This window comes from Musca vetustissima, unplaced genomic scaffold (genome assembly GCF_032173495.1).
Source record: "Musca vetustissima isolate MV318-11 ecotype Yass unplaced genomic scaffold, APGP_CSIRO_Mvet_v1 utg20277, whole genome shotgun sequence".
Lineage (NCBI taxonomy): Eukaryota > Metazoa > Arthropoda > Insecta > Diptera > Muscidae > Musca > Musca vetustissima.
In genome coordinates, this window is record NW_026879575.1 from 2,093 (window position 1) to 18,031 (window position 15,939).

Here is a 15,939-nt window from a genome sequence, read left to right on the forward strand (position 1 = left end):
ATGTTGTTTTTAGAGGTTCTAATCGAATTTTGGTGTGACTCTTCAAAATTGTTTGGTTTCAAAAGGGCACAGTGGCTCTCAATAGAAATGAAAAGGCGTGGATTTTTATACCCTTCACCACACTGTGGTACAGGGTATTATTTCTTTGTGCATATGTTTGTAACAGGCAAAAGGAAACGAGATAGACCTATGGTCCCTTTTGAGAATATGCATAGAATCACTTTCAGAGTCGATTTATGCATGTCCGTCCGTCTGTAAATTGTAAACAAAGTACAGGTCGCATTTATGATCCGATTTGGATGACATTTAGCACAAGTCACTTATTTGGCCCAAGGACGAACCCTATTCAGATTTAGATATAGCTCCCATATACATTTTCGTCCGATTTAAGGTAAATGGGGCACCAATGTCGCTATATATCTTTCGATTTGCACGAAATTTGGCATAGGTTACGGAATTAGGTCCAGAATGAAGTGTGCTAAGTTTCGTGAAAATCGGTTCAGATTTAGATATAGCTCCCGTATATAGTGTAAATGGCACAGTCCGACTTACTACTTTCCTTACTGGTTTTAAAAATATATTTTAAGGACTATAAACAGGCGTGGAGTTTTAAAAAATATTTTTCAAGAGTCACGAATAGGCATGGATTTTTCAACTATTTTTTTCAATGGACATCCAAAGGTGTGGATTTTTTTAAATTATTTTTTTTTCTGTTCACCTGTGTAATTCATAAATAATTTATTTATTTTCTCGTAATATAAATTATTCAAATTGTTTTATTTTTTCTTTCTTTTTTGTTTGATACATTTCGCACACTCAAACACACACAAATATATATATATATATTAGTATGCAATTGAATTTGTTTCGATAATAAATTAAGTCAACGCTGACAATTCAATGTAAACTGTTTTAAAATTGAAAACAAACAAAAAATTAAATGAAAAAAATATATATACATATATATATATAAGATATGATAATGAAACCTACCCTAATTCAACACCAATGCACATATATGTGAAATAATATATCATATATTACTAACATATCTGGCCTGGGGTAGAACTTGCGTTCCATTAGCCGAGCTTAAAAAAGATCTCCAGGCGCGTCGGTCTTTTGCGCAGTTTTTCCAATTTGAAAGACAATTTTCGGCAATGTTGTCCTCCACTTGACCTTTTCATCGTATTCGTGGCCTTCCCTTCTGCGTGAACCATCAGCTGGTTCGTTTTTATATGCCTTCTGGGCTGGGGCATCTTCATCCATTCCCACAACATGACCTAGCCAATGTAGTCGCTGCAGCTCAATACGTCTAACAATGTCGATGTCCGAGAATAGCCGGTACAACTCATGGTTCATTCGACGGCGATATTCACCGTCAACGCAGATCGGCTCATAGATATTTCGGAGAATTTTTCTCTCAAACACTCCAAGAGCTGCCTCATCTGCTTACGCAAGTACCCATGCTTCAGATCCATATAACAGCACGGGAATGATCGTGATGGCCAACAGATGCTGCTAGGGTCTGAGCAAACAACTCAAAAGCAAGGCCATCTCCCGCCAGACCAAACTCACACTCTACAAGACGCTGACTCTTGTAGAGTGTGAGTTTGGTCTGGCGGGAGGTGGCCTTGCTTTTGAGTTGTTTGCTCAGACCCTAGTAGCATCTGTTGGCCATCACGATCATTCTCCAAATTTCGAAACTGATGTCATTAATTTTATTTAAGGCGGTACCAAGGTATACAATTTGTTCAAAGGTGGCTGTTACCGCTCTCAATGTTCGACCCATTATGTCGATGTCATCGGCGTAGGCGACCAGCAGGAAAAAAAGCTCACACAACAAACTGTCACCCTGTCTGAATCCTCGTTCGATGTTTTAGGGTTCCGATAGGTCCTTTTCGACGTTACCTGCTGACCTTGTGCCTCCTAAAGTTATCCTGCATAGCCGTATAAATTTTGCAGGAATGCCGAACGTAGACATGGCTTTAAACATCTCTAAACGGATAGGGCTGTCGAATGCGGCTTTATAGTCGTCGAATAGGTGGAATGTGTCAACGTGTTTTTCGTGTTTTTTTATTTTTCCAGGATTTGGCGCAGAGTGAAAATCTGGTCAATGGTGGATTTGCCAGGTCGGAAGCCGCATTGGTATGGTCCAATAATGTCGTTAACCATTGGCGTCAATCGTTCACACAGCACACTTTATATGCGATAGGAAGGAGGCTTATTCCGCTATAGTTGGTACATACCGTCTTGTCTCACAGGATGCTGAGGTTCCAATCAACCCATTTTTTTATATTTCTTATGGGTGAACTCGCGGCACATATCAGCTCACTATTTCAACGGGTGATGAAAATAGCTACCCCAGGTGACACCTCGGGGAGGTCAGTGTCCACATTTGAGATGAAAGAGGGACCAAGATAAGCCTGGACTTCGCCATGTTAAAGCCAATCAGAGCCGTTGCTCGGTATCTATCATCCCCTACGTCACCCTAAAAGTATTCTTTTAAAAATCCACGCCTCTGATAGATTTAGAAAAAATATTCTTCCAAAAAATCCAATCTTCTGGTAGACCCTGAAAAAATATTCTTTTAAAAATCCACGGCTCTGGTCGACTCTGAAAAAATATTATTTTAAAAATCCACGACTATGGTAGAACCTGCTCTGATATTCTTGATTTTTTTCTCAACATTTATTTGATTTATTTTAATTGGTGCTTTCCTCTATTTCCAGTTCCTGCTGATGGCCCGCATATTATCACATCTGGTGATAGGTGTTATATTCGGTTATCTATACATAAATGTCGGCGATAAAGCCAATACGGTATTGGGTAATTATGTGTATTTATATGGTTCGACACTGCTATTGGTCTATACAGGAAAAATGGCTGTGGTGCTGACTTGTAAGTATCCTCCAACACACATACATATGACAATTTCTTCAATAAAATCGTTATTGTTTTTTAGTTCCCCTCGAAATTGATATGCTGTCGAGAGAACATTTTAATCGTTGGTATAATCTGGGGCCATATTTCCTGTCCTTGCTATCATTCGAAGTACCTTTCCAGGTATGTTCATTTTTTTTTTAATTTTCAGATCATATTTTTATTAAAATAATTTTTTTTTTATTTCTTCAGTGTATTTGTGCGGTCATTTATATGGGCATCAGTGTTGTTCTCACCAACAATGATAAAAGTGATAGCTTCCGGGTCATGTATTTCATATTGTTCGGAGTGATGGTGACATTGAGTGCCCAGTCGTGGGGTTTCTTTGTGGGTGCCACATTGCCAACGAAGGTGAGATGGATAAATGATTAAAAACCAAGTAAAAACGTCGTTGGAACCCTTGATACGCTCCATAATGAGGAGCTTATTCAAAAATATATAGAATCGATCGGGACTGCCAAGAGAAAACAAGTACGAAACGACCATCAGTCATTTTGACACATTGGACTAGGACCTTGAGTACAACCAAAATCACAGGTGACGGTTTCAAAACATGCCTGAAATCCTCAAAATGGCGAAATTTTCGGGTTATGGTTATATGATGGCCGTTCCTAAGACGTGGACCATTATTGAAAAATTTGTGGTAGGAAGATGTTTTACCTCATGAAACCAAAAGAATGCCAAATTACAGCAAATTCAGTTGAAAATGTTGTCAAAATACCGAATAGTCGGGGTATCCTCATAGGGGATCTACCCTGAAACTTGATTCAATTTTTATAATTCTTTGTAGTAAGACTTTCTACCCCATGAGAACCAAAAATACCAAATTATATCCATTTCGGTTGAAAAATGCGCCCAAATACCGAAATACCCTCATAAAACCCAAAAATTCGGAAGGTAACATTATATGGGGGCTATCATTAAAAATGGACCAACATTGACAATTTTTGTTAAGATGATTTGTTACCCAATAAGAACCAAAAATACCAAATTACAGCCAAAATGCGCCCAAAGATATCAAAATTCCGAAATTCGGCAGGTAACGTTGTATGAGGTCTATCATTAAATTTTGACGAACATGGACAATTTTTGGTGAGAATATTTATTATCCAATTAGAACCTCAAATACCAAATTACAGAAAATTCGGTTGAAAAATGTGCTCAAACCCCCTAAAATATCGAATAATGGCGGGTACCCTTATATGGGGTCTACCATGAAACATTGACCAATATTGATAAATTTTGGTTGGGAGATTACCCACCCCATGAGAACCAATAGTACTAAATTACAGCCTATTCGGTTGCAAAAACTTTTTTCAAATCACCAAAATACCGAATATTTAGGGTTCCGTTATATGGAGGCTATTATTAAAAATAGACCAAAATTGATAATTTTTGGTGAGATATTTAGGGGTCTAAATACCAAATCACAGTCAATTCAATACATAAAAGTAGCCCAATACTGAATAACTGCAGGTTCAGTTATATGGGACCTACCCTGAAATCTGGGCCAATATTGATAATTTTTGGTTGTGAGATTTTCTACCTCATGAGAACCACAAATACCAAATTACAGGCAATTTGGGTGAAAAATGTGCCCAAAGACCCTAAAATACCGAAATTCGGATGGTAACATTATATGGAGACTATCCGAAAATGTGGACCAATATTGTTAATTTTTGGTAGGACGATTTCTTGTCCCATTATAACCCAAAATAGCAAATTACAGTCAATTCGATTGAAAAATATAACCAAGTACTGACTAACAGCAGGTTCAGTTATATGGGGTCTAACCTGAAACTTCGACCAATATCGATAATTTTTGGTAATGAAATTTTCCACTCGATGATAATGCAAAATACAAAATTATAGCCAATTTAATTGGAAAAAGGGAGCATCAAAATACCTTAAATTTGTTCGGGACTTTTATATGGGAGCTATACCAAAATGTGTACCTATATTGACAAATTTTTGGCAAATTAGTTTTTCATCACTAAATACCAAATTATAATGATGAATGCCATTAAAATCCACACAACCAAAAATTTGGGGCGGAACCTTTATATGGGAGCTATAACAAAACGCGGACTGATACCTCCAATTTTCATTACCAAATATCCTAGCAGTAGTAGCAACATATGTGCAAAATTTTAAATATTTATCATTACTATTGCGAATTCAGACATGGCTAAATCGATTTTACCGATTTTTTTCTTTAAAGGATATCTTGAGGCCTTAAGGCCTCGGAAGGTTGCCATAGAATTTTATAAATTAACAAATTTTATTTTTCTTTTTCATTCCACCTTTCAGATTGCTGTCTTCCTTGGACCCATCTTGGCGGTATTGTTCTCTGTGTTCGGTTTCTGTACCCGTTACATCGACATAACCCCTCTGCTACGATGGATGTGGCACATTAGCTATTTTCGGGCTGGTTTTCATGGTGCCATCAATGCCATTTATGGCATGGATCGCAGTACCCTACCATGTCCCGATGAAATTATGTACTGTCACTTTCGTAATCCGAAAATATTTCTGGACTTTATGATGATTTCGGATGTCAGTATGACCTATTGTGTTCTGCTGATGTGTGCGGTTATTGGCATTATGCATCTACTGACGGTGCTGACTCTGTGGCATAAATTGAACAAACGTTAATGGCTTGGAGACAAAGGATTTTTAATTTAGGGCTTTATAGTGTAAATAAAAAACATAACCTCATTTTTATTCATTGCAAAAAAATCACATTTTCATTATCAGAAAAAACACATTTTTTAGTCTTAAGGACATTCCATTTTCCAGTGTTATTGGTTGCTAGTTTGTTACAACCAAAAAAATTATTTTTTACCTAACAGGCTGTAGGGTATAATTTTAAAAAACAAAATCATTTTTTTATTTTAAGTTTGGTATACCAAAAATTAGTTCTTAGTTTTATAGTTTTTAGCCCAAATCTTCCTTTTTTTATAAATCTCAATTGTTGTAATTTTGTTTTTATCGAAAATTTTGTTTTGATATGTCTTGCCAAAAATTCGTTTGGTTTTTTTATATAATTTATTTTTTTCATTTTTTCCTAACCAATTCGAATATTTATCTAGAATTTTTTTTATTATTTTTAAATGTGAAATTATGAATACTAGTTTTATTCATAATTTAATCCAAATATTATTTTATATACAAACAAAAAAATACCTGTAACAAAAAACAAAAAAATACCTGTTCAATATTGTAATTCTCACATAAAACAAAAAAATATATATGTGAAATGGTGTAATAAAGACAAAGAATTTTTTCAAAATGAGAAAATAGTTTTTGAAATCCATGCCTTGTTTTTTTTTAACCGATTTTTTCATTATTTCAAATATCATTTGAAGCAAATTTTGTTTTTGAAGCGCCTAAAGATATGCTTTAAAATGCAAAATTAGCCCTTATAGTTGGCAACGCTGGCCAAAGGCATGTGGATAGCGCCATCTATTGATACGTATGATGGCAAATCGCTAGATCAAAACTGAAAAGTCCCAAAAGTCACATGTCGTCAAATAATTAAATTCGATGTTTTCATGCAATTTTCGTCAGATTTCTATTCGATTTGAATGGCATGGTGTAGAAAACATCTTAAGCCTTGGTTTTGAATACTTTTGTACATTAAAAATTATTTCGGACTATAAAAGGCAAAGAGTTTTTAAAAAGTGTCTTTCAAGGCCTCAAACAAGGGCGTGGATTTTGTTAAAAAATATTTTTCAAAGTTACCAAGGGGCGTGGATTTGTTAAAAAGTATTTTTTCAAGGTTACCAAGGGCTTGGATTTTGTTAAAAAGTATTTTTTCAATGTCTATAAGAGGTGTGGATAATTTAAAGGGCCTTTTTGCTGTTCAATCTAATCCCTAAATACATTACAGGCAATTCGGTTGGAAAATGTGCTCAAACCGCCTAAAACATGACGGGTATCCTTACATAGGACCTACCCTGAAACATTGACCAATATTGATAATTTTTCGTTGGGCGATTTTCCACCCAATGAGAACCAAAAATACTAAATTACAGCCAATTCGGTTGCAAACCCGTTTTTCCAAATCGACTAAATATTGAATATTTAGGGTACCGTTGTTATATGGAGGCTTTTATTAAAAATGGACCAACATTGATACTTTTTGGTTAGAAGATTTGCTATTGAATTAGAACCCAAAATACCAAATTACTGCCGATTCGGTTAAAAATTTTGCTCAAAACCCCTAAAATATCGAATAAAGCGGGTAGTTTTATTTGGGGTCAACGACGAATATTAATAATTTTTGGTAAGAATATTTGTTACCCAATGAGAACCACAAATACCAAATTACAGGCAGTTCGATTGAAAAATGCGCCCAAAACCCCAAAATTTCCGAAATTCGGCATGTAACGTTATATGGGGGCCATCAATAAAAATGGACCGACATTGATAATTTTTGGTGAGAAGATTTGCTGTTCAATTAGAACTCAAAATACTAAATTACAGCCAATTCGATTGAAAAATATGTTAAAAATCCATATAATACCGTAGAATTGCGGATATCGTTATATGGGACCTACTCTGAAATCTGGGCAAATATTGATCATTTTTGGTTGTGAGATTTTTTTATCTCATGAGAACTAAAACAAATTCTGTTGAAATTGCGCCCAAAGACTCCAAAAACCGAAATTCTGAAGGTAAACGTTATATGGAGATTATCCGGAAATATGGACCAATATCAATAATGTTTGGAAAGAAAATTTGTTCTTGAATTATAGCCCTAAATACCAAATTACAGTCAATTCGATTGAAAAATGTAACCAAATAACAGCAGGTTCAGATATATATGGGGTCTACCCTGAAATTTGAACCAATGGTGTAGAAAACAGCTTATGGCTTGGTTTTGAACACTTTTGTGCATTGAAAAATTGTTTGGACTATAAAATGCGAAGAGTTTTTAAAATGTGTCTTTTCAAGGCCCCAAACAAGGGGCGTGGATTTTGTTAAAAAGTGTTTTTTTTCAAGAGGGCGTGGATTTTTTAAAAAGTATTTTTTTCAATGACTATAAGGGGCGTGGATAATTGAAAGGGCCTTTTTGCAACGACTATAAGAGGCGTGGATAATTTAAAGGGCCTTTTTGGTAAAAAGTATTTTTCAAGGTTACCAAGGGGCGTGGATTTTTTAAAAATATCTTTTCAACGACTGTAAGAGTCATGGATTATTTAAAGGCCTTTTTGTTAAAAGTATTTTTACCAAGGGGCGTGGATTTTTTATAAAAATATTTTTTAATGACAATAAGAGGCGTGGATAATTTTAAGGGGCCTCTTTGCAACGACTATAAGAGGCTTGGATAATTTAGAGAGCCTTTTTGCAACGACTATAAGAGGCGTGGATAATTTAAATAATCTGTTTCCAACTACTAGAGAAGATGTGTTTTTAGGCAAGGATTTTCTAAAGAATAGCTTTTTCAAGGATATAAGGATATATCATATTAAATATGTGTGACTTTCCCTATGTCAATTTAAGTCCACAATAAACCAGCATTTATGCAGTTAAATTGCCAATAAAAATTTATAAAAACTGTTCAAAATCAAGGCTTTAGTAGTTCTTAACCGGATGCCATTCAATTCGCAAAGAAATCGATCGAAATTTGTATGAAAAAATCGATTTTTATTATTTGACGACATGCGACTTTTGGAACTTTTCATTTTTGATGTTGTTCACATATCATTCATTCTCTTGGTCAAAATCTTGCCCGAAGTGAAATTCCGAAATCTAGAAAGAAATATTGAAAATAAACATAAAACTGATAAAACTTCGGAAGTGGCAGTTATGTGAACTGTAGACCTCTGTATATGCCAAATAAAAATGACAGATGGAGACTTTATTTATTACAGACTTGAAAACATAGATTATTAAAAAAAAATATATATATATATATAACTGGATTGTGTTAAAAAGTCATCATAATTCATATATATATATATATATACTTTTTACAAAATATTACCTTTCCTACTCGCTATACGTTTTACAGCATTGCCAGTTAATTTAGCTTCCGTCTACTTTCAAATCCAACCAAAACGGCAACTTCTATGGGAAACAAAATGTTATTCGTGGTAAGAAGAATTAGGATGTCACAAAAAAAAACAGTAAGGAAAGTAGTAAAGTCGGACGGAGCCGACTATATGATACTCTTCACCACTATGGGTATATTGAAAAAAGCATCTTAACAGAAGGCCATTAACATGAAATTGGATGAACTAAAATTTGAGCTATATTTAAATCTGGACGTATTCCAACAAAACTTGACACACGTTTGGCTATATTCTCTTAAGGGAACCTCCCCCATTCTCGATTTGATTTTTTTCAAGATTTTCAATGGGCTGGTAAATCAATACCAATGCTTGTTAAGGTTTGTAACTTTGCACATATATAATTGAAGATTTAAAAGAGAAGAAAAATAATTTACAAAAAATTTTGTAATTGTTTTGTTGTTGTTTTTTGTAATTAAAGATAAGTCCTTATTTTTGATGGTAGGCATGATAACTCCTCACTGGAACAATGGAATCCGAAAATTCCAACGGTGTTAGAAATAGTACATGTCTGGCTCTCGTATGAACTAGGATTATTGACTTCGCTCTAAAATTAACAAAATAGCGGACTTTTGAAAAAATATTTTTCGAAAATCGCCGATTTTTGACCAAAAACCAAGATAAAAAATAAGGAAGATATTCACCGATTGGCTTTACCCTAGTTCATACGATAGCTATACACTCATAGAGAAACGTGTAAAAATTTGGAATCGATTGGGTTATTATTTTTTGAGTTATCGTACCCGCCATTCGCAAAAGAGAAAAACGCGTTTAAAGTTTGAGAAGCCCTTTAGCCGTCATTTGATGCTGACACAATAAATCGGCTATATCTTCAAGAGTTCTTGAGATTTTCACATGAAATTTTGTAGGGAGATTCTTGAATTAGTGTAGATTCGAATTAAATCAAAAAAATGTTTGACCCCGAGAATGGGGGGGTCCTCTTAAGTACGTTGTGCAAAATTTTTTGTCAAACGGCCTATCTTTGAGGCTTTGGGGCAAAACTTATTTAAAATCAGGAAAAAATATATATGGGGCTATAACTAAATCTGAACCGATTTGCACGAAACTTAACACACATCAGTACGCTATGCCAATTCAGTACGCTATGCCAAATTTTGTCCAAATCAAAAGGTATATAGGAACACAATTCATATTAAATCGGCCGAAAATATATGGGAGCTATATCTAAACCTGAACCGATTTTCATGAAATTTTACACACATTGTTGTTGACTTAATTCAGTACGCTGTGCCAAATTTCGTGCAAATCGAAGGATATATAGGTCACCATTTACATTAAATCGGTCAAACATATATATGGGAGCTATATCAAAATCTGAACTGAAATGAACACACATCATTCTAGAGTCAATTCAGTACGTTATGCCAAATTTCGTGCAAATCGAAAGATATATAGGGACTTTGGTACACCATTTGCAATTAATCGGGCGAAACTATATATGGGAACTATATCTCAGGCTGAAACGTTTTTCACGAAACTTAACACACATCATTCTAGGGTCAATTCATTACGCTGTGGCAAATTTCGAGCCAATCGAAAGATATATCGGGACTTTGGTACACTATTTACCTTAAATCGGACGAAATCGATATGGGAGCTATATCTAAATCTGAATCGATTTTTACGAAACTTTGCACACATCAGTCTAGGCTGAATTCAGTACGCTGTGCCAAATTTCGTGGAAATCGGAAGATTTATAGGGACTTTGGTGTACCATTTACCTTAAATCGGACGAAATCGATATGAACCGATTTTCCCCAATTTCAATAGGGTTCGTCCTTGGGCCAAACAAATGAGCTGTGCCAAATTTCATCCAAATCGGATTATAAATGCGACCTGTACTTTGTTTACAATTTAACATCTACAGACGGACGGACAGACGGATATGTATAAATCGACTTAGAAAGTGATTCTATACATATTCTCAAAAGGAACCTAGTGTATATCTCCTTTCTTGTTGCCTATTACAAACATGTGCACAAAGATATAATACCCTGTACCACAATTCGGTGAAGGGTATAAAAATATACATAATGGTATTGAATGTGAAAGAGTTGTGGACGTTTGATTGGTCCGACTATTTTAATGGTAATACAATTAGGCAAATTGTTTTCTATCGAAAACAATTTGGAAAATCTCCTTAGTACAGTTGAATAGAAACGACCGAAGACAAAGACACATTTTATGAGCGCCTAGAAACAGCAAATAATCGCTGCCCTGGCCATGACATTAAAATTCTGCTAGGAGATTTTAATGCAAAAATCGGAAGAGAAAATATCTTTGGCCCCACTGTCGGAAAGTTCAGCCTCCATGAAGAAACATCAGACAACGGAATGAGGTTAATTGACTTCGCGGCAGCAAAAACATGGTAGTTAGCAGCACCAGATGCAAGCATCTCGATATACACAAGGCCACCTGGATTTCCCCTGATCAAGCAATGAGAAATCAAATCAGTGTCGTAATGCTACTGATCTGAAAAACGCAGCGTATTAGGCAACCCTGCAGACAGTAGCAACACGTAATATGATGGAGAATTATCGGGGAGAAAAAGGAGAGAGGAGAAACGTGTTTTTTAGAAAAAAAGAAGAAAAACGTGAGCGTGAGCAAATCGAGATTTACAGGAGTCAGAATGAAGTCCGAACATTTTACCAACGAGTAAAACACCAAACCGAAGGCTTTGGTGCAGGCACATCCTCCTGTAGAGATGAAGAAGGAAAGATACAGACAGCGTGTTGAGGATGTGGAAGGAGCATTTTGAAAAGCTTCTGGTATCAAATGGTGGCGGTGAAGAAGATACCCCAGAACCAATAAGAGATGACGGTATAGAATGTATACCACCTAGCCAAGATGAGGTTAGATTAGCTATAAATCGGCAAGTGCCGATGGGCTACCAACCGAACTATTCAAGACTGGTGGCCAGATGCTAGTCAGGAGCTTCTGGTATCAAATGGTGGCGGTGAAGAAGATACCCCAGAACCAATAATAGATGACGGTAAGAGTGTATACCACCTAGCCAAGATGAGGTCATAAAAACAATTAATCGGCTCAAGAACAATAAAGCAGCAGGAGCCGACTAGTTACCAGCCGAACTAGTCAATACTGGAAAAAACCCCCAAAAACCCATCGACACATACCACCTATTCGTCGACTATAAAACCGCATTTGACAGCCCTAACCGTTCAGAGGTGTTTAAAGCGATGTCTACGTTCGGCATTCCTGCAAAATTAATACGGCTATGCAGGATAACTTTAAGTGGCACAAGGTCAGCAGTTAAAGTCGGAAAGAACATATCGGAGCCCTTCAATACCGAACGAGGATTCAGACAAGGTGACAGTTTGTCTCGTGACCTTTTTAACATCCTGCTGGAAAAGGTCATACGAGAGGCAAAAGTGAACAGAAATGGCACTCTGTACACCAAACAACACATGTTACTTGTCTATGCCGATGACATCGATATACTAGGCGGTAACAGCCACATTTGAACAAATTGAGAAAGAGTCTGCCAAAGTGGGTCTGACAGTAAACGTCGAGAAGACTCAGCTGATGGTATCAACGCGCAAGACGTCCAGTAGACTCGGACCAACTGTGGAACTTGAGAACTACAGCTTCGAGGTAGCCAAAGATGACATCAGTTTTGAAATTCGGAGACGGATAGTGATGGCCAACAGATGCTACTATGGTCTATGTAAGCAATTTAGAAACAAGGCCTCCTCCCGCCAGACCACACTCACACTTTATAAGACGCTGATACTTCTTGCGCAAGCAGATGAGTCAGCTCTTGGGGTGTTTGAGAGAAAAAATTCTCCGAAATATCTATAGGCCGATCGGCGTTGACGGTGAATATCGGCGTCGAGTGAACCACGAGCTTTACAATTTATACGCGAAAATCGACATAGTCAGTCGTATTGAGCTGCAGCGTTTACGATGGCTAGGCCATGTTGTGCGAATGAATGAGAATGCCCCAGCTCGAAATGCTATAAAAGCGAGCCTACTGATGGTTCCCGTTGAAGGAGAAGGCCACGAATCAGATGAAAATATCAAGTAGAAAACAACATCTTGGAACGTGGACTTTCAAATTGGAGGAGATGCGCACAAGATCGACGCGCTTGGAAATCTTTTTTAAGCTCGGCTTATGGAACAACCGTTCTGTAACAAGTCAGCTGAATAAGTAAGTAATCCTACATTTTTTTGCTTAAAAAATATTTTTTTTTTAAATCCACGATTATATGTGACTTGAAAAAATATATATTTTTTTTAAATCCATCCCTATATTTGACTTGAAAATTGAGTGTGTGTGTGTGTGTTTTTTTAAATACTCACCTACATTTGGCTTGAAAAAATATTTTTAAAAAAATAGATGGTCCAAAAAAATATTATTTTATATTTTGTTTGGAGCTTGAAAAAACGTTTTTTCAAAAATCCACACCTATATTTGTTGGTTAAAAAAAAATATATATATATTTTTTTAAATCCCCACCAAAATCTGGTGCTTCAAAAACGGACTTTCATTGATCGTCTCCAATGATAGGCGTTTTTTTTTGTGACACAATCATATCTTGCAAATAATACTCCAAACAATTTCTTATCACAGAGATAGTGGCTATTACGGACCGGACCTTATCTTAAAAAAATAGTTTGGCAAAATTTAATTTTAAAACATGGCAACTCTATTAAGATTTAATTCTAGTCGAGCGAGCTAGTTTTTGGTATTGTTGTTGTGATTTATACAAATACCACACAAGAGACGACCAAAAAAATTAAAACAAAACAAAAACACTAACAACTAAATTAAAATTCTCTCTCTCTCGTTCCACACTCAGGATACCCCAAAATAAATTCGAAATGCAAAAATTTAACCACAAGAAAAAAAATCAAGCGATAAGAAAATTTTGTAAAAAAAAAACCTGTAAATCAATGGATGATCGCCTTAAGTAATGATCGTGAAAATTTGAGGAAAATTCATAGCTCTCTTTACAGTTCTCATGTCAGCTCTCTCGATCTCTTATACGTTCATTTCAGTGGTGATAAGGAATAAAATTCTGCCTTTGTTCGGTAAGGAAATAATACATCGGAGCACCCCACATTCGTATCCAGCGGATTGTGTTTTAGTTTGCTTTAAGCAATCGAAGAGTTAAGACGTTTTTTCTCGTTTTATTCACCACCTCAAAATCGAATGAGGACGGACGGTATCGGAAAATAAATTAAAAAAAAAAAAATAATAATAAAATACAAACTATCAGAGAGTGCGGCCATCATCGACAACAGTAGCTGGTAGCCAGCCACTTGTTTTTGTTTTTTTTTGATGTTGTTGTTGTATTTTTAAACTGCCAAAATTATAACGTGAATTATACTTTCTTGTGGTTGTTGTTGTGGTGTACTTGCTGTTTTTTTATTTAACGATTATTAAAATTTTGAATTATAACCAGGCAATGATTGTAATCAGACGAAACATTTCAATTCCACACAGAATTTAATCGGACCAAAGGAAAAAAATAACAAAAAAAAAAACGAAAAATAAAAACAACAAAAAAATAAACCGTAGAAAACATTTTTATTTGACTTTAATCAGATCATAAAAAATTATCTCTCTCTTGTGAGGGTTAAACTGATGGACAGACAGACTTGAGTTGTGAATGCAAAAAAACGGTTATTTATTAAAAAAAAATTAAATCGACACATGAGCAACGTGTTAAACGCAATTATAAAAAATATTAAAAATTGAAGTGCAAAAAAATAAATAATATTGAAATTTGCATTTGCAGTGTATTGAAATCAAAACAAATATCTGTCAGCATTAATGGTCATAGGGTCAAAATTCCAAAATCCCCTTTATATGAAAGTGAAATATTTATAAACACAATAAAAAACAAAAATTTTAAAATATATTTTTTTTGTAAAAAAAAATTTGAAAACTAAAAATTAAAACAAAATACACATTTTTGAAACAATTTAATTCAAAAATTTTGTGGAATTTTGAAACAATTTAATTCAAAATTTAAAAATATTTTGTGGAATTTGAAGGAATATTGAAATTATTTTGCAATACAAAAAACACACACACACAAACATCTACACATTGTGATTAAGTCCGTGACATAAGAAATAAAAAAAATTAATTACCAGCAGTTTGCGGATAAGAAAATAAAAGTTTTTTTTTCTGAAATTGTTTACAACACATCATATATTTATGTGGTAAGTAATGATATTTCATAAACATAATAAAAAAAAAAATAATTTAATATTTTTTTTTCATATTACACATACACATACCCCACAAATACCACAGTAGGCATACATATTTTGAAATTTATGCAGAAATATTCAAAAAATCTCGAAAACTGAAAAAAATGGCCACAGGGAGAGGCAAAGACTATTGTTTTCAAAGCGGACTAATTTATATTTCAATTAGTCCACAGATCTGTTGGAAATTTGAAAAATATATATTTTTTTTGAAATCAAATTTTATGAAAAATTAAATTAAAAAAAATGTTTTTTCAAGGGCTTGGATTTCTTAAAAATGATTTAATATTTTTAAAAATATTTTTTTCAAGTCACCACCAACAGGCGTGGATTTTTTAAAAAATATTTTTTCAAGTCACCAACAAACAGGCGTGGATTTTTTAAAAAATATTTTTTCAAGTCACCAACAAACAGGCGTGGATTTTTTAAAAAAATATTTTTTCAATAGGTAACAACAGGCGTGGATTTCTTAAAAATATTTTTTCAATAGGTAACAACAGGCGTGGATTTCTTAAAAATATTTTTTCAATAGGTAACAACAGGCGTGGATTTTTCATGGCGTGGATTTCTTAAAAATATTTTTTCAAGGCGTGGATTTCTTAAAAATATTTTTTCAAGGCGTGGATTTCTTAAAAATATTTTTTCAAGGCGTGGATTTCTT

The 15,939-nt window shown here is 34.7% G+C and overlaps 1 protein-coding gene across 1 annotated transcript; it reads left to right on the forward strand.

The window, feature by feature from the left end:
• Nucleotides 1–2,729: 2,729 nt before the first annotated feature.
• LOC133324514 (ATP-binding cassette subfamily G member 4-like) lies at nt 2,730–5,595 on the forward strand (the record flags this gene model as incomplete). Its single annotated transcript, XM_061533350.1, has 4 exons — nt 2,730–2,898; nt 2,963–3,063; nt 3,133–3,291; nt 5,251–5,595. Coding segments are annotated over 4 exons (774 nt in total), but the record flags the coding sequence as incomplete, so codon positions are not given.
• Between the last annotated feature and the right edge of the window lie 10,344 nt (nt 5,596–15,939).